At 38.1% G+C, this 19,970-nt stretch overlaps 1 protein-coding gene across 23 annotated transcripts in view; it reads left to right on the forward strand.

Annotated features, from left to right (window-relative positions):
• SOX6 (SRY-box transcription factor 6) overlaps positions 1–19,970 on the forward strand; it is a 451,605-nt gene that overhangs the window by 362,476 nt on the left and 69,159 nt on the right. For all 23 annotated transcript variants that reach the window (XM_048853489.2, XM_048853504.2, XM_048853488.2 and 20 more), the window contains 3 exons: positions 12,218–12,367; positions 16,392–16,572; positions 19,778–19,968. In XM_048853489.2, coding sequence (XP_048709446.1) covers positions 12,218–12,367; positions 16,392–16,572; positions 19,778–19,968 — 522 coding nt within the window. The remainder of the gene's footprint in view (positions 1–12,217; positions 12,368–16,391; positions 16,573–19,777; positions 19,969–19,970) is intronic.

Here is a 19,970-nt window from a genome sequence, read left to right on the forward strand (position 1 = left end):
GAACGGCATGCTGCATTAGGACCTGAATATTCCTCTTGACATCTGGATGCTGCTGGGTCACAAAGCCTGCCTTAGGCCAGGAGGCTGTAGGAGCCTTGTGGCAGTGAGCATAGGGTCTTAGCTGCTCTTTAAGCGATTAGTGCACTGAAGCAGCAATAATGCTGAATTATCGCTTGGTTGCTTTCTTCCAAGGAATCTTGGGACAAAAGGATAGTCAAGGAGGAGTATTTACAGTAGAGTCATGCTCATAGAGACAAGACTAATTACCATGTGTTAAAAAGCTTTCTTTCAAATAATGTAATATTCAAATAGCTATGGATACTTTAGTCAACTTTGTACAAAGCAGTAAACAAACAGCTTCCAGAAAAACCTGCTTTTCTCATTTAAAATCATTAGGATAAAGAAGACAATTTCAGCTACTTTCCAACTTCATGGTATACTCAAATTGTATGGAACACACAGCAAAATATGACTCATGACATGAAATAATGTTCATGCCTCCCAGAGACAAAAAGTGTAAACTTCTAATAGCTGCAGGGAAGAATATTAGATATGGAAGCTGTCTGACTTATGCATTGATTATTTATAGTGTCACTTTATCAAGTTGAAAATTTGTGCTGCATGTGCTCCTAGAAGCTGAACTGTCTGCTGCAGCACTTTCCTTTATGATGTGTGTTATTTAAACACAATGGGCATGGTGTATTGCATGGAAATAGGTGTTTAATGTTTTGTGATTACTAGCTGCCAGAGAAAAGAGCAGTTGCATGGTCTTTCTTCTCCTCATATTATTTTCATTGTTAAGACTATTTAAAACAGGGCCCATAAACAGAGTACAGCTTTTTGTAGCACATCAGGTAATATACTGAGGAACAATTTGTTGCTCTCGTTTAACCTCTAGTATTGTAAGGGGGGTCATATTTAATTAACAGTGGCTAAAGGGCTGACCTGAGGGGCAACAAAAAGTGGCTGAGCTGCATTTTCAGAGCCAGGCTGTAATCTGTTGGGAGAGGGAAAAAATAAATTAGAAAGTACCATTTACTGAAATTCTTTCTAACTAAGCTGTATTTCAATGGGCCATTTAATGCTCAGATGGACAAAGGTATTACTTCAGTCATTGAATTGTATCAAACCCTTTCTCAGAGGCCCAGTTTAAAAACTCTACAGGAAAAGTGGCTTAGCATCATATTCTCGGCAGAGCAACATTCAGTCTGTTTGAAAAAAAAAAAATGAGTGAAATGAGGTGAGACACAGCCGCAAGTCAGTGAGGTTTTTTTGCCTCACCCTCCATCAGTGGCTTCACAAGGGAATTGCTCCTCAGAGTCTGGGCAGGGCAGAAAGGCTTTTTTCCTAGCTGTTACTTTGTTTCCCGGGTCAGCTTTTGGCCTGCCCTTTGTTCTTTCCTGACATGGCAGAAATGTAGTTTTTTCTCTGGGGACCTTAGGGGCAGTACCTACATATTACAAGGTTAGATCTTTGACTCAGTCACATCAGAAGAAAAGGGAAATCTGATTTAAATATCACAGACTTGGGCACTTGTGATTTGAATAGTTGTTCTCTTTCAGTAGAATCAACATTATTTATACTCTCGAGTGGTAGGAGAGCACTAATTGTGCTGTTTGAACTTCGGCTGTTTTAAATTTTAAGTATACATTTAAATTCTTATTTTGCAGGAAGTAAATCTTTGTATTGCTATTTTGATGCTGTTTCATTAAATATATCAAGCAGTCTTATAAGGTGATGGGGTGACATACCCTAAAAATTTGTTGAGGTGCAGTAAAGCTAATAAACCAACTGTTTTACTTCCCTAAGGGTAAACAAATACAGTATTAAGGAGGCAACTGCCAGGTGCCTAATTGTGTTGATTGTCTTAGCCACTGGCAGCTATTGATAGTTTATATGAGCACTAAGTACGCTTTCTTGGCTTTGCTCTCAGAGTTTACCGTAAACTGGTTGTGAACAGGCAGTTTCTAAGAGATTGTATTTAATTGTCATAATATAATCATTCCAAAGTCATTTGGTACTTAAGGAGTTTAAGTCCCAGAAATGATGCTCAAGTGAGAGCTCTCTGTACTTATGCATGTAGGGCAGTTTCTGCAGCATTCCTTCAAAGCAGGAAGAGGTCAAAAGAATAAGATGTACAATAGAAAACCCAACAAAATGGAAATGATCTTAAGAGCACCTTGGTGCACACATGCCTGGAGGCAAATTCAGCTCTCAGTTACACTGCTGCAATTACATTTGAATTCAGTGGAGTTACTCTAAATTTACACCAGTATAATCAGAGTGGGCTTTGGGCTTTGGTGCCTATGCTCTGCCATGCCGTGGTGAGGAGCACAGGGACAGACAGTCAGAAGTTAATTGGTACTTAAATAAATGGATATTATTGCAGAATGCCTACTAGTGTTTCACTCCACATTATATTCCATCACAGCAGCTGTAGTTTTTGGACAGAAGTATATTTGCTGTAACTGCCTTAATTTAAATACAAGCAATGTTAATACCATTTAAAGAAAAATTAGTCAAATGCTAATTTGATCTTTAGTTTACATTTCCCATTACACTAAACTTTAAAATTGATGCACTGTAGCTGGCATTATTAATTAGGGCTCTTTCAGTAGAAATACATACTGTGACAAATGAAACCATACATATATATTGCAATGATACAAAATATGTGAGTCAGAGTATTCAAGAATGAATCAAAGACAAAGAATTATATCATTTCTTCAGAATGCCTGGCAATGTGATAATCCAGTCACTAATATTTGCATCAGGCCCCATTATATTACGGTTCTCTGAACAAGTAGCAGTAGTCTGTTTCTTCCAAAAGCCGAGGCAAGAAATCAAAAACCATAAAGAATAGATAGGGTGCAGCTAATTGTTAATGCGTTGCAATTATGCCCCTTTCCGGAATAATAACATTTTCCCCAGTAGAGGTCAGGATCTTTGTCTCTGACTTATTTAACAGATCCTCTTAAACATCTGTCCAGCAGGCTGTGGACTTTATTAGCAGACAAGAGATCCGACAGAGTTTGAGCCTGCTGAGTCCTTCTTCATCTTCACAGCTGTGGATTAACTCAGACTTTCCAGAAGAGGACAACCATATGGAATAATTGGTGTCACTGTGTAGCTAAAAAAAAAAATATGAAGAAACAAATGTCGTCCAAACACAATTCAGTGTCTTTCTGGTCACAATTACCAGTCTGTTTAAGAAATAAGAAAGGCAGCATTACACTAAAAAAGGAAAGCCTATTCATATCTGTGTGGGAACCTAATCAGGCTCTTGTTTCCAATGACGATGGCTCCACAGTCGCACCAGGACTGCGACAAGAATGCTTCTTTTGTGTGCCGATAATGTGGAAGTGATAAAATTTCCTATAAGAGACTTATGTGTTTACATCATGAGATGTGTTATTTGACAAAATGCTTTGTTCTCTGCATATTTTCCATGCAGAGTTTCATGCTGGGTTGTTTTGCTGGAAAGCTTTGATTAGCTACAATTAGTTGCTGAAGTAAAATAGACACTTTTGTTTTATGAGTCCTCTTGCTGAGCTGTAAATTATAGTAAAATATATAAGGAGTGACAGAAAGAAGTGCTGATTTGAACCTTTGACCTATGATGGGCATAAAAACATAAGATAACTCCTTCAAAGGACTACAAAGAGACCTAAATATTCCATGGTCCACTTAAAGTCAGGTCCTTTTAACAAAGTAAAGCTGTTATTTTACATGAGGGGACATTGACTCTGCAGTATTAAAACAATAGAAACTACAATATCTAAAATATTTACATTTTTGTTTTAATTTCATACAGGTTGACCATTGTCCGCAGCAGGGGTTTGGAAGCTCTGAGGGTATTTTTTGTTCAGAGTAGTAAAGGGAATGTAGTCGGTAAAAAAAGCTGGTGGAATGGTAGTGAGGTCTAAGTACATGTTGCATTGCAGCTTGATGGAAATAGTAAATTAGATTTATATGTTCTCCTAAGAAGCCATGCATTGAATAACTTTGAGAACCATAGGAGACTGTTCCTCTGCCATATGTTGAGTAGCAGTCACAAAGATTAAAACACACCCAACCCTACTGGTATCTATAGAAAAGAAAAAAGTGCATGAATATGAATAACTAGTATTCATTAACCTCTTAATCCAGTAGATGGCAATTTTTCCAATTGAGACTTCAGTAAACTGTTGTGTTCAGAGAAGGTGCACAAATAGAAACATAGGAGAAGATTCCATCCATGAACATGAAATGTATCATTTGTATTCTCACAAAGGCAGTTAGTTTGTTTGCAAATGGCAGGCTGTAATAAATTTGCAAGCACATTAGCCAGCAAACTCATTAATAATCTGTGCAACAGCCTTTGTTATGATGACATTAGTCACAATAATTCATTGGCTGTCGGTTTGTGTTTCACCTAAAGGCCTTTTTTCAAAGGTGTTTGGCGCAGTATTGTGAGAAGTGGTGTAGCAGTAAGTTATATACTACACCATGCAAACTCTTTGTGCAGTGCTGGATCTGTAAAATCAGAATGGTCCAATCTCTCAGTCCCCACTGTAGATATTAGAAGGGGTAGGTAGGGTTAACTCCCCACAAAAACAGCAAAAGAAAGAAAATCAAGGAAATATTTTTTAAAAGGAAGCATATGGCTGTGATATAGGAAATTGATAGGTTTTAGACAAATTAAACCTTTGAAGTATGGTCTTACCTATTGTTTTAACATTTATCATTTTAAAAATTTTTCCTAACTGCAACTCCACCTTTCTATATATGTGCTGCAATCAGTGCCACTTCAGTTATACACCTAATTAAAGTCAAATATTCATTGGTTACTGTATATAATAAGCATATGAGTTAAAGTGAAGTCCTGTACTTGTTGGTACTTTATATTTTAAAATTGTATTTCAGTGAAGCCACAACCAAATGTTTAGGTTTAGTGGGATTTTCTGAGCTAAATGTAATAAATAATATGTTAATGAATCGAAATGTTGTTCATTTACATCCCTTGTGCGTTTTATAAGAGTACAAATAGTGTGGACCACATTCTGCTCTCACTTACACCTGTACAACCATATTTAACTCATATTTAACTTACTATATAAACACACACATTTATAGTATCTACAGTTCTAATAGGTAACATCTGTGCAAATGGACTGTAAAATGAAAGAAAACATGTACTTTTAAAATAAAACATATTTCTCTCTTTCTTTTTAGGAGATGTTTTCACACAAAAAAATGCTTTGCTTTTTCAAGCGCTGAGATTTTTTTAATCAAATAATCAGTGTAAGCAATTATAGATGCGCCTTTCCTCCTCCTTTTCGACGGAAGGAAGTCACAGGCCCAGATGCAGAGCTGTGGAAGATATATTTCTAGCGACAGCATCTGATTCCTTGGCAGACTCCACAGGCAGTAGCATAGGACCTTTGGAGTTGCCTCTGGGTTTGTCACATGGTTATGCGCTAATAGATTTCTTGGGCTAGCTTGTATCTCTGGATACCATTTTCCTTAAGCTCACCTTTGACTCTAAGGACTCTGTATTTAGTTTATTTGGGGACAAAATGCTATGCAAATCTCTCTAGACCAGGGGTCTCAAACTCAAATGACCACGAGGGCCACATGAGGACAAGTACATTGGCCCGAAGGCCGCACCACTGACCACCCCACTCCGCTGCCCGGCCCCGCCTCCACTCCACCCCTTCCGTGAGGCCCCGTGAGGGGGTGCAGGAGGGGTGCAGGGTGCAGCAGGGGGCTCAGGGCAGGGGGTTTGGCTGCAGGAGGGGTTTGGGGGGTGGCTCCGGCCCAGTGTGCACGAGGGGCAGGCCACTTCCTGGAGCGACGCGGGGGCAGCGCAGGCAGGCAGGGAGCTGGCGGGCTGCAGAAAATGGCCCGTGGCCCGCAGCCCGCGTGTTTGAGACCCCTGCTCTAGACAAAGGCAGCTTGTTATAAACAAACAAGTAAAATAACCTCATGATAGTCTTTGTTTACATAGCTAACCTCTTTCCCATTTCTTATTAATTATAGTATTACAGTAGAGCTGAGAGGTCCCAGCTGAGATCAGGGCCCCATTGTGCAAGGCACTGTACATACCCAGAGTAAAAGACATTCCTGACCCAAAGAATCTACCAGTCTAAATAAAAAGGCAGACAAAGATAGGAAGTATTATTATTTCAATTTTACAGAGTATCCCTATTTTACTGAGGCACAGAGGGATAATGGGTAACCTTTTTCAATTGTGGGACTTCGAGTCCTAAGTGCCCAAGACACTTTTGAAAATCAGACTTAGGCTCCTAAATCACTGAGATGCTTTTGAAAAGTTTGCCCTAAGTGAATTGCCCAAGGTCACACAGGTGGTTGAACTGGGAAATTGACCCCATACTTTCTGAGACCCAATCGAGTGATTTAAGCACAACACATTTTTTCCTTCCAATAGAAATAACACTGTTTGGAGCAGGGATTCTGTCTTTCATTGTATCTGTACAGCACCTAGCACCTTTTGGATGCCACGGCAAAAATAAATAATAATAAAAAAATGAGTCCATCAGAGATTTTTTTTTTTTTGGCTGAACAGTGCACTGGTATTGTATTGAAGAAGTTGCTGTTGTAGCTAGGCTTTATAAGTCCTGTCTTTGTGATTAGAGAGTTATTATGTTATATTATGAATGTATGGTGTACATCCTGGAGGAAAATTCTGGAGTTATAGCTCTGCAACACTACCAGCTAAATGCACTATATAAGAAAAAACAACCACATCAAGTGCCATAATGCATTTGCAGTCATCCCTACAGAATTTTTTCCTTCTGAAACTGAATTACTCATTGTCTCAAAGGCTGAACTTTCATCTCTGTAAATAAGATATTACAGTATTGCACAGTTTATTTAGAACTCTGACAAATAAGGTTCCTCAATTGAGGCTCTATAGTTTTATTGTTTTTAACTGTAGCAAACATATTCTTTGTAGATATAAAATAGGATTTATGTTTGTATTAAGAGAAGACATTAAAGTTAAGCAGCAAGCTTAGAATTTCTTATTTTTGTTCAGACCCCAAAATACTTCTCACACCTTAGGAGATATTGCACTGTACAAATACATAGGAAGGAATGGATATTTTCATTTACTTTGTGAATCGTCTTGTACAAGAGAGTAGAAACCTATATGTTTTTAGAAACACTTCTTCCTTCTTTCCCACGTATCCAGCTGAATCCCGCTGGCTCTGAATATTTCTCAAATCTATCTTTTCCACTCCATCTGACCTTTACAACCCTCATTTGTGTTTTGATTCTCTCTCACCTTGGGAACGGTGACTGCCTTCCTCTGACCTCCCTGCATCTTATCTTGCTTTGCTTCGGTATCTTTGAAATTTTGCCACAAAAATTATTTTTCTCTTCCAGCACTTGGACCATTGTGACCTGGTTCCTCTTCATCATCAGCATTAAACTTAAAGCTTCTAGTCCAGACATTTAAGGTTCTACACAAATCTGCTCTGGCTTGTATGTCTATTCTCATTTCCTCTTACTTTCCCTCTCAAACCCATAGTTTGGCTCCATACAAGTTTAATTGCGCTCTCCATCTCTTCCCACTCTCTCAATTGTGCCTATTTCCACACTGCTCTGTTATGCCTGAAGCAACATCCTGCCTCAAATGCAGCAGTTGAGCACCTTCTCTTCATTCTAATACCTTCTTGAAACATATGCCATTCATGAGGCCTTTCAGTGATATCACACTTAAGACTATATGTGTGTAAAAACATATTCTGTCTGCCTATCAAAACTCTGTTACACACACACCCACACCAGATAAGTGAAACAACAAAGCTTGATGATAATGAAGCTAATGACAACAACACTACTTTGGACTTCTATAGCACCTACAATCTGTGACTCTCAAAGCTCTTTGCATTCATTTAGCCTGAAAGTGCTACAATATGAGGTAGGCATCATCATTCTAGTTTTAAAGATGGAGGAAATCTAAGACACAGAAAGGTTATGTGATTTGCCCATATTAGCACAGTAGAGTGCCAATGAAGGGTGTTGTGTGTGTAAGTGCAAGGTGAAAAGTGATGAGGGGTATAGGGAAGCCTGCATTAATGAGAGAGTTCTTGTATAGCTAGTCACTAGAGCCTACTACTAGTGAAGGAACTGAGTAGGCCTAAGCACCTTACGTTCCACCCAGACATGTCTATATTTTGGTGATGGGCATAGTGATCTTTGCCTGTTATTTATGTATCTCACAAAGGGGTTGTGGGGCTTAGTTAGTGGATGCTTTTGAAATCCTTCAAGATCCTTGGATGAAACGCACTGCAGAAGAGCTCAGTATTATCATCCGATTGATTTATTGCAGGTAATGTTTGGATATGCGTAAAGTTTTTCACAATATTAATGAAATTAAAATAGAAATATTCAGTGCTCTAGGTAGTTTCTGTTTAGTAAAGCAGGGAATAACCACAATTGTATTATGTAACTCAGTTTTAATGCTTAGAAATATAGGCCAATTTCACTCAAGTTGGTAGTAGAAAACCCTGTAGGGGTTCTTTCCAAAGCAGGGTTGGTACTATTAGTGCTTCCTGGATGTAGCTTTAAGATATAGCCAGAGCTCCCTGCTTAGGGACCTGAATATGGATTTTGGAGCCTTAACCAGTTTATAAAAATTCTGATTTTTAAAAGCGCTAAGCACCCAGCAGCTCCCGCTGACTTCAAAAGGAACTGCTGTGTGCTCAGCATTTTTGAAAATTGGGCTCACCTATATTTAAAGGGCCTATTAGGATTTTAGGAACCTAACTATAGGTACCCGTTTTTGAATATTTTGACTTTGGTTTGAATCTGGGCTATTAAATGTATGATACAAACTGGGTCTTGAGTACTTGATGAATCTGAACCCACTAGTAGAGCATGTAATCTAGAGTCTTATTTTGTAAATCGGCAGTTTTTAAACTGTTAGGTTTTGGAAGTAATAGAGAGAGGTTGAAAAGAGAGTATGTTTCAATGTTTAAAAAAAGAAAAGGAGGACTTGTGGCACCTTAGAGACTAACAAATTTATTTGAGCATAAGCTTCCGTGAGCTACAGCTCACTTCATCGGATGCATGCAGTGGAATATACACAGGGAACATGAAACAATGGGTGTTACCATACAACCTTTCAATGTTTAAGTTGCTCTTATAATATTCTCACTCCAGCTACATAAATAACTATCGTTTTATGTGCTAACGTAAATGGATGCAGTAATATTTAGAGTTGCTTTAAATTTATAAGTAACCGGACTGAAAAGAATTGCTGTGACTCATTAGTTACTGCGGTGGCTGACTAATACATCTTAAAAATCATGATTTTGGGGTAGGTTAATACATTTTTATAGTCATTAGTCAATAGCTAACAAGTTAGCATTTCAATTGAAAGATTTCTTTAGAAACTTTCACTCCAGAACATTAAAATCTAACAGCCTACATTCATTTTCCCTTCACATTTTTTTTCTTGAAGTTCCTTATAAACTCTTCATTGCCCGATCTACTCTATGTACACTCCTAGATTGCTATTTAAGGTCATATTTTCAAAGGGGAATGTACAATTATGTTTGCAAAAAGATCTGTTTGCACCAACAGATCTGTTATTTGCACATATTAATTCAGATTGTCTAATCCTTCAGACATGCAGGTATTTATGTGTAGTTACCCAACTTTTCTGCCCAAATGACAAAGGCACCAGGGTGAATTTTTGTGGTTTCGAGCTCTGCCTCTATTTCTGGAAAAACTTGGTCTTGCATGTACCAAACCAAAAAGTTCATATATACAATGCCTTTTTATTTTTGTTATGCTTAGGACAAGTTTACAACACTGCCAGGTAAAACAATTCCAGACATATGACTTAGCACATAAAATTGTCAACACAGTGTTACAGTATAAAGGCAACTTTATTAAATTTTTAACATTAGCAGACCTCCACTCAAGCAATTTCCCATACAGGCCCATAATCCTTGTTACTATCTTTGCTCATCCTTGAAGACTTGGGGGAAGTTCAGTGCCCAGCCCCCATTGAGGAGCAGCTGCTAAGTTACAAATTACGAATTAGTCCTCTTCTCACTAGAAAATCAGACTTGCTTCTGCATACTCAGAGACATGAGACATTAGGCCAAGACTTCTACTGCAAGGACTTCTGCTCTGCCCTGAGGATGCAACAAATACATCTCTATCAATGGTTGTCCACTCGGCTACAAACTGAAAGTGCTGCAATATCACTGTTCACACTGCTGCCTTCATCCTGTATGAAAGTCTCTGTTGATGTGAGGAGAGTAATTTTCATCCAGCCTTCTCACCCTCACAACATGCTCAAAAGGAAGGCAACCCCCCCCCCCCCCAAACGTTGGTGTTAAAGTCAGTGGGCAACTGGAGGAAAATTCCTTCCCAGACCTTAAAATTGCAATATCCGGTGTAGAACTTTTAGGCTACTTTAAGCAGAATCTAGATGAGCCATCTTTTGGCTCTGAAGCATGCTGTCTGTACTGCCATTGTAGTTATGAATGCTCTGGTGGCTAACTCGCAGTATTGACAGCTCTGTAGTAGACAGAGAAAAGCACTAAACTCCAAACATTCCTGTTACAATCAGCTTGTTCCTAAAGATGTATTTTTGTTTGTTCTGTCATCAGTTCCACTATACAGTATCTAATTTATCCTGAGCTGAAACTGTTCAGGCTTCAAGAAATTTGAAAATGTGCCTTTTTACTATCAAATAGTAATGTAGTCTATTAAACTAACAAAGAATGACCCTAAGAACATGATGTTAGTTTATATGCCATTGCCAAGGGGAGCTGATAAGATCCCAGCAGTAGAGCAGAACATTTACTTCTATATACAATTCTTCATTTTCATTATTCAGTGCAGAACAGAAAACTGGGAAATTAGAGTGCTAGCAGAGGAAAAAAGACAGTACTTCAACCTAAATATTTAAATGTATCTGATTTCAGAAGGCTCCTGTCTTGTCCATGTGGAGACTGTGCCTGGCATTTTGAAGGGATGGGATGTAGTGGAGGCTTAGGGAAACAAACAAACAAATAAAAAAGTCAAATTTTTCATTAAGCACCCAGAGTTCTGACTCTGACCCTTCTGCATGCATTTGTCTAGCCACTGAGTCATTGAGCACATAGTATTGTGTAACTTTCATTTCTTTAGAGGCTTGTTATATTAGAAAAATTGTTCCAAAGAAAGCAACAATTATGACATAAGCACATCTGGCTCTTGCAAATTATTCTTTATTAAGCTTTCATTTAATTACATGTGCTGAAAGGTCTGCTTTTGATTACTGTAATTTTTTTTATTTGTCCATCTGAATGATAGTAATGTTGGAAATTACACACAAACCACCTGTTTTTTTTTCACTAATAAGGCAAAGTTTATACAGATTTATGTGTGGAAGAGGGATTAGGATCCTCCCCTGTTTATGGTAGAAAGATTATTGCTACTGCTAATTCAAGGTGAGGGATTAAAGGTGGCCATTAGAAGGAAACTAAAACCTGTTTGTTTTTGGTTCAGTAAACACTTCATAATGCTAGGAATATTTGACTTTAATGCACATCTTTTTCACTTAAACTTCTGAAAAATGGAGGAAGTTGTGTGTAAATTCTATGATAATATTTAAGGGTGTATTTGTGTCCTCATCTTTATGAGCAGGGATTTACACCACTACTTCTCATTGGTGTTAATGGGAGTTAGACTGCATCAGGGTGAAAATATATAACCTATTGCCTACTTTACCATTAAACAATATCAAGAGAAAACATGGCAGTGCTTTTCAGTAGCACACTAATCCCAACTTCAATTCCCAGTACAATTCTGCTGTTGATGGAGAGTTGCTATGCTGCTATGTAAAGACCTGTTTCACATTTTTCATGGGGATTGTTTTTTGTTTTTGTAAACAGGCTTACAGCATTGGGATGATTGTTTACCAGCCTGGGCACAATATTTATCCGTCTGCCCTTTACATGATAATTGTTGACAATGGATTAATATATTAATATATATTATGTGTCTGTCTAATAAAAATAGTTACTTGCCCTGGGTGAGAATTTTGCAAATCTACTGATTTTTTTAAAGTATCAAGCAGGAAAACCTCAAACAAGAAAGTGCTGAAAAAAGGGAAGCAGCAGCCAGGTGATAGAATGATGTACATTTATCACATCTCTGTCTTAGGGCAGTTGCAGGCAATATTCTATACTTGTTTCTTGTCTTGCAGCAACTCTATGCAGCTCAGCTGGCCAGCATGCAGGTTTCTCCTGGAGCCAAGATGCCTTCTACTCCCCAGGCACCAAACACAACAGGCGCACTCTCACCTACTGGGATGAAAAACGAAAAGCGAGGGACCAGCCCTATAACTCAAGTGAAGGTATTTTTCGATGGAAATTTTTTTTAGCATTTGAAAGAGGTGGTGCGATTAGCAGCGCAACACCGTCCACATATTTATTTTAACAGCAGGAATTCCAACCATATGAAAGCTCATTCCCAAATGAAATATTCCTCTTCAGTGGTATGCTGTCAGCATGGAGAATGGGAGAGCAGGTGTTCACTCCTTCTAAACAAGAATATCAGGCATTCCCCTTCCTCTCTATATCCAGTACTGAAAATTCATCCCTCAAATTCAGTATCTTCAGGAATCAGTTTTTAATTTGATAATGTGTATAAATAGTATCTATTTTATTACATGATTTCAAATAAGGCACGAAATGCAACCTATGCCTCAGAAAGCTGGTGCTAACTTACATTGTGAGGGCCAGAGGGACCGTAGCCCTTCTAATTATTTCACAACTCCCAGGCTGCACCTTTTACACAACTTTGGAAAAAGCCTCCACATAAAAATAAAAATGTAAATCAGGGCTCCAGGGAGAAAAACTGTGTCACTGCAGATTGATTTGCCTCTTGTTGATTTCACACAGCTGCTGACAACGAGGCTGCTCCTTGTCGGTTTTGCGCCATTGCTGAATGCTTGTGCCTGCTTATTCTCAGTTGCTTGGAACGAGGCAGCTACAACGTGGCACTTGGCAGCAGCTTGAAATGAACATGATGCACCCCTCCAACTTTGTGCTGCAGCTGGTACCTGTGGGTGGTACCGGGTTGCCTTTATTGCTGTGTTTTGCTGTGGTTGTATTGGATTTCACGATGCCTAACAGGTTGAGAAACAAATTGCTTCAAACTACAAAACTCTTAGTTTGTGGGAAAATGTTTGGACGTGCTATTGATTTGATTAGCTAGCACGACAAATATAAAGACATTAAACTGAACTATGGAGGACACAAACTGGTTTTCCACAAGAAAAAAGAACATTCCTTGAGAATAACAAAAAATCCTATAGACCCACAATCATGTCTCAAATCATGCTGGGAAGATTCTACTCTTTTGGGGTGAGAATTTTATTTTATTTTATTTTATTTTATTTTTTTGACAGGTGAGTAAAAATATTGTTTTTTTCATTATCATCAATCATCATGGTAAAGTGTGAGTGAGTAGATATTTCTGCCTGAGCTGATAAATTTCCACTACACTTTTGTGCTATGTTGAGAGTACTAATAAATAAAAACTATTCCATTATGGACAGATCCAGCATTTGTTTAGCAAAGTGTCCACTTTACTTAACTGTGGATACATATTAGTCTAATATTTCACCTCTTGGAATCCAGTGCTGTTCTTCAGAGCCGTTAGTGAGATTTGCCACATACGTTGAGTTTCTAGAGGTCGATGCAGAAGCAGCCAAAGTAGAGGCAAAATGTTTAAGCAAAGTTGCTATAGTATAGTGATACCAAACACCAGTGATTTAGAGGATTGAGTACATGCTATTGAGTACATTAATGTGAAAAAGTAATTTTGTAAGTGAATGAGCCAAATGGATCTACACCAAACCAAACCGTTACTGGATGAGCAAAATTTTCCCTGGTTAAATGTAAACACATATCTGCTTGAACTAAAGCCAATACCATTCCAGTTTCGTTGGCCAGCTGAGTTCGATTACTGACTTGACCACAGGCAAATTCTTGGGGGTTTCCCTACACAATTTTACTTGAATGGACTGCAAGTATATGTTAATAAAAATCTTTTTATACTTATTTTATTAAGCACACTATTGTATTGAAAATATTAGAGGTCAATTCCAAGGTTTTCATATAGAGAAGTATGACGGGGTTATCATAAAAGAAAAATTAATGAATAATTTAAAGCCACTCCAATAAAGTAGTGCTCGAGTGCTCTCTTTGAGAATTCTGTTACCCAGACAGTGAACAGCAGTTTTAACTGTCATGCATTTCTTAATAAACCGTACATTCCTTCTTTGTGTTTAGCCATCGGTTGGTACAACATACATGCACTGGTATTTAATAGGGCTAATAGAATTATTTTATAGGAGTCAAAGTTTTCAAAAAATAATGTTGGGATTTCACATCAGTGTCCAGAAAGCTTTCCAACCTTACAGCTATTTCAAATCAATGATGAAGTCTGATATGGAGGAACAAACAAAAAGATTCTGGAGGTGTGCAAAAGCAATGAATTTTCATTTGTCACAGGATCGTTACTACTGGTCACAAAGTTATTTGACCATTGAGCATGTTAGCATAAGCTTTTGTGTGCGTACGGTCATAATCCTTCAAACAGCAAGCAGCTTAGCCCAGGATGAGCCCTGGGTCCACATGGAACCCTGTTGAAGTCACCAGGGCTCTGCAGGGTTACACAGCTTGCTGTATCATGGCCACAAAGCACATGAGCATGCAGTTGGGTCTGCGCAGGCAGCCCCCTGCATTCCTGCAGAGCTCCATTGGTTTCAGTTGGGCTCTCCACGGGTACATGTGTCTGCCTGCATTGCAAAGTCAGGGACTGTGTTTGCAATTAGCAACTAATATAGGGGAGAAAATATATCCTGAAATTTTACAGAAATAATATTAACTTTGGAGATGTGAAGGTACTATAAATCAGCACCTATTTGTTATGCTGGCATATTGAATGTGTTATATATGAGTAGATGTACTTTGCTGAATCACTACTCGCTAGTAAGGAGAATGGGAAAAATGAGATAAAACAGTGTATTATTGTATTCTGTCATAGATTTCTAAACTTCATAGTATTCAGTGCTGTCTTCTAAAATATAGACTACGTATCCTTACATCCAGCATATTTTAGCATATCCTTACATCCAGCATATTTTGTGTGTATTTTAAATGAGAGCTCTTCATTTGGCTCTTTCATTTTAATTACAGAAAATCAGTATTCTGTTTTTAGAATGCTCTGACTTGCTGGCTGCTTAACAAGCTAAGCAAGGGGGACATGCCCGAAGAACGGGGAGAGGATGGCCATGTGAATGGTGGATCTTGATCAAAGAAATGACTTACTTAGATTCTCCCTCTTCCCAAAGTTAGACATTTGTTAAAATTGGACTCATTCTCCCATATCACTGACACAAAATGTATGTCAAAGAGTATGAATGTCTTCCACAGTTATTTGGCTACAGAGCTATCTATGTCTATACCAAATTTACACATTTAGGCATTTTCTCCATCTTCATGTTGCTTGCATACTGCAAATTAAAGATACAGACACAATAGTGTTCGAACTTGGTAGAAATTATTACAAAATGACCACTGTGTTGCGTTTCATGTTTCACTATGTTTTGTTTCATGTACATGAAATGTAATATTTAATTCTACATAAAATATGGCAAAATTACATGTGACAGTGGAATAATAAAATATTTAAAATGAAATTGTAGAAAATGTTATATATTTTAAGTTCTGAATACTGTGCATAGATGATTGCAGTATATTTACATTCTCTGCAAAACTTCCTTTTTAATGATAGGAAGAGAGCGTAGATTAATATCCCATGCAGAGTGTGCACCCAAAAAAGATATATGAAAGGTGTGCAGAAATGGCAGTGTTATCCGTGTGTGGGCCAAAAATATAAAAGAGGGCTCTAAATATTTCCCTTGATCAGTGATATTTGTTTAATTTCTAATATATGAAAAAATTAACAACATAGCTTATTTATAGTCCCAGGAACTTTTGAAACAGAACCAGCACAAAAGCCTTACTGAGCTGCTGGAAATTTTAAATAATTCTTTGTAAATGCCCTGGGTTAATTTAGATCTCTGAAAACACATTAGGAAATTAATCTGTAATGTGAGCTAATTCAAATTTTAATTTGGCAAAAAGAATGATCCAGCCACACAGTTAATGTAAATAGAAGCATAACACAGAGAAATTAATGAGGTTTCCTTTCGTTGAATCTTCAAGGAGGCAGATAATTAGCTTCTTTTGTTATTATTGCAGGAGAATGTGGCATTGTCTCGGAGGTGTAAAATGACTGTGTCTTACTAAGTGAAAATGTGTTTCATTTGTCTTTTTCTAATAATTATTTACATTAAACTCTTGTAGGATGAAGTAGCACAGCCACTGAATCTCTCAGCCCGACCCAAAACTGCTGAACCTGTCAAATCCCCGACGTCACCGACGCAGAGCCTCTTCCCAGCTAGTAAAACCAGTCCAGTGAATGTGCCAAATAAAAGTGGCATCCCGAGCCCTATTGGAGGGACATTGGGAAGAGGATCCTCTTTAGGTAAACCCACAAGTGGAAGGGAAATAACTGGTGATTTCAAAAAGGGAAATCTTTTCCCAAGAGGTGTGGTTTCTGAGTGAGATTCTCACCTTGAGAATGATGAGTGCTTTTAAAAGGAGGGACACAATTAAATAGACACTTGAGGCTACATTTTCTGGTTAAAACAAGGAAAACATTAGCAAGGAAAGTTGTTTAATCACTCTTATTGCTAAGGATTTTCACTCCATGCAGTAGTCATATATAATAAATCCCTACAGGAATACAGCACGTAAGCATACTGTACAAGAAGGATATGTAATTATAGAAATTTTGTGTGAATAATGAAGATTTCCCCCCCTCCCAAAGTTAATTGTGTGTATAGGTACAAGGCTCAATTTTCAAATGTGGCTTCTGGATTAGGCAACAAATGAGCATATGAATGAATACAAGAGCCAGTTTGAATGCCTTACTTGGATTTTAAAACGTGGTGGCCCATACATGAGCTTAATCCAATGGGATTACTCAGGTGTTTTAAATTAAGCATGTTCTTAAAGTGTTTTGCAGGATTAGGGCCAGAGTGCTGAGCATCTTCAAGGATCGGACCCATGTATATTTAAAGTAAACTGTTCTAGAAGCTCAGGCAAGTAGATAGCTTGACTTGCTTTTCCTTGCCTGAATATGCCTGTTAGTCTTACTCAGAATAGTGTTCCTAAAGAAATATAATCTTCCATCATTTAAAGTTTCAGCATCCCATGAACCAGTGGTGTTCTAGATATGCAATATCCTTGCACCAAGATCTTAATCTGAATATGCTGACATTTTTTTTGATGGTAGAAAGATAGGAGGGTTTCTGTTCAGACAGTTCAAATCTCTTTATTATTCGTTGCTCACAAATGTTCATATTTCCAGGTTTTGTACATTGAAATGTTTGTGGATAGGGAATTTTTGACCCATATGCAAGATTCACAAATGAAAAGTTTGTTTTCGGTGAAGGTAGTTTATAAAGGTTAGATCATCCAGTCAAGGAACAGAATTCTCATAAGTTAACTGTGGACTGAATATTTACGACAAACTGGTTGTTCACAATCCATACCTCAGATATACTTGTAAAATACACTTGTAAAATATAAACAAATTTGTAAAAGTTATGATGTGTTCCATACAACTTCACAATCCCATGGGGAATGTTTCCTGAAATATAGTTTCTGCAGCTTCCTAGATGTCATTTGGTCTTTCTGTCGTGTTATTTCTAAGTGGCCCTACTATTGTTGTATCTAACCCTACAGAACAGCAGGTAAGTTTGAAGCCAGACTACTAATGGCATTTTTAGAGACAGGCAGAGAACAAAAGTGGCAGAGGATGAGGATATTTTCAATTAAAAGTTAAACTACAAAAACGTTGTATGCTTTCTTCCCCAGTCTAAAAGTAGAAGCGGGACTATGACGATATGTGGTAAAATGTTCAGTTTCTCTCAGCAGACTTAGGAGCCTGTGTCCCATTTTCAAAATTACTTGGGGCCATTTTTTTTAAAACCAATGGGACTTTGGCACCTGTGGGTATGTGTATACTGGGGGAAAAAACCCAAAACCTTGTGACAGCAAGTCTCAGAGTTCAGGTCTACAGACTCAGGCTTGTGGGGCATACTATGGTGCTAAACATGGCTGCATACACATTCCAGCTTGGACTGGAGCTCAGGGTCTGAAGCACACCCCACTCCCTGGATTCAAAGTCCAGACTCCAGTCTGACCCAGAACATCTATATGACTATTTTTAGTGCCTTAGTGGGAGTCCTACAAGCCCAAGTGTGTAGACCTGGGCACTGAGATTTGCTGCCGCAGGTTGGTTGGTTGGTTTTTGCAGGGTAGACATACTGCAAGTGACTTATGGAGCTTTTGAAAATTTTACTCGGGGAACAGATTGTGTTCTATTGTGACACTGTTTTAGGGAGGAGCACCTCAGTTATGCTAAAAACCAGTATGGTGTAATCCCTAAACCTTTGTGTAGGCTACAGTGTAAAATCAATTATTCCTTACTCAAGGTAAAGTCTGAGATGCTAACCCTTTAATTTTTTTAAATCAACGTGCTGTTGGGTCAAATCTTGCATTCTTTACTTAGACAAAATTCTCATTGAAGTCAGTGGAATTCTCTTCCGTGGAAGAATTCTAACATTGTCTCATTTATATATTTTATTAGATAGATAGATAGATAGATAGTGTAATTAAGTTCACAAGCATAGCAAACTTAGAACATTTAAATAAAGGACAGACATTTTTGCTTGTCATGCAAGATTCCCCAAGAATTCCTAGCTGTAGTGTGTGTGTGTGTGTGTGTGTGTTTACACACATCTCTGTATTGTGTAGTGTACATTCACATGCAGCAACAACAGGTGGATCAAGTTAAAGCTTCACCACAGCAGCCTAAAACTACCAGTCACTGAATAATTGCTGTCTTTTGGTCTAAAATTAGAAAGCCTTATCCACAGTACTAATTTTTACCTACAATAAAATGCCTTTTATGGAGGAACGATAGTTTGTTTAAGGCTTGAAGTTTTTTTTTTCAATCTCTATTACACGTAACAGAAAGAAAAGAAATATTTTTTCTCAGTTATTCGCAGCTTTGAGCTCCTGTTAAGGTGATAACTTGCCTACCACCACACACTAACTGCTGTATGCAATTTATGGATTTCAAAGCGCTGTACAGGGAGTGACATTTATCCCTTAACAAAGAAACAAAGAATCCCTATTTCAATAGGCAACTGAGCAGGCTTACCTCCTATTTGTTTTTCTCTCTTGTCATTTCAAAGATTTCTCATTTGGGTCCAAGTCCAGCAAAGTATTAAGCACTTGCTTAACTTTAAGCATATGAGTGGTCTCATTGAGGTCACTGCTTGTTTGCTGGGCTATGTTGTGTACTGAATAGTCACATTTGTAATGGCACAAAGAAGGTCCACTCTTATATGTAAGTACTGCATGTTAATTCAACCATCTAATGCAGTTGTTTTCAGGTAGCCACAGACTATGCCTAATATTTCCAAAAGCACCTCCATTCCAAATATTTTAGGGTCTGCAAATGAAAAAATGTTGAAAACCACTGGTCTAAAAAAAGATGATCATTACTACTACGACAGAGATTAATCAGGTGCCACTCTGACAGGATGAAAGCTGACTGCATAGCCAAGAATCTAATCTGAATCGTTGACTTAATTAGGTGTGTTCTGTATTTGTAGATATCCTTTCCAGTCTTAACTCACCTGCCCTATTTGGGGACCAGGACACAGTCATGAAAGCCATACAGGAGGCTCGAAAGATGAGAGAGCAGATCCAGAGGGAGCAGCAGCAGCAGCCGCCGCCTCATGGTGTTGATGTAAAACTGCCCTCCATGAATACCATGGGTCTAAACAACTGCAGGAATGAAAAGGT

Source organism: Caretta caretta, chromosome 6 (genome assembly GCF_965140235.1).
Source record: "Caretta caretta isolate rCarCar2 chromosome 6, rCarCar1.hap1, whole genome shotgun sequence".
Classification (NCBI taxonomy): Eukaryota; Metazoa; Chordata; order Testudines; family Cheloniidae; genus Caretta; species Caretta caretta.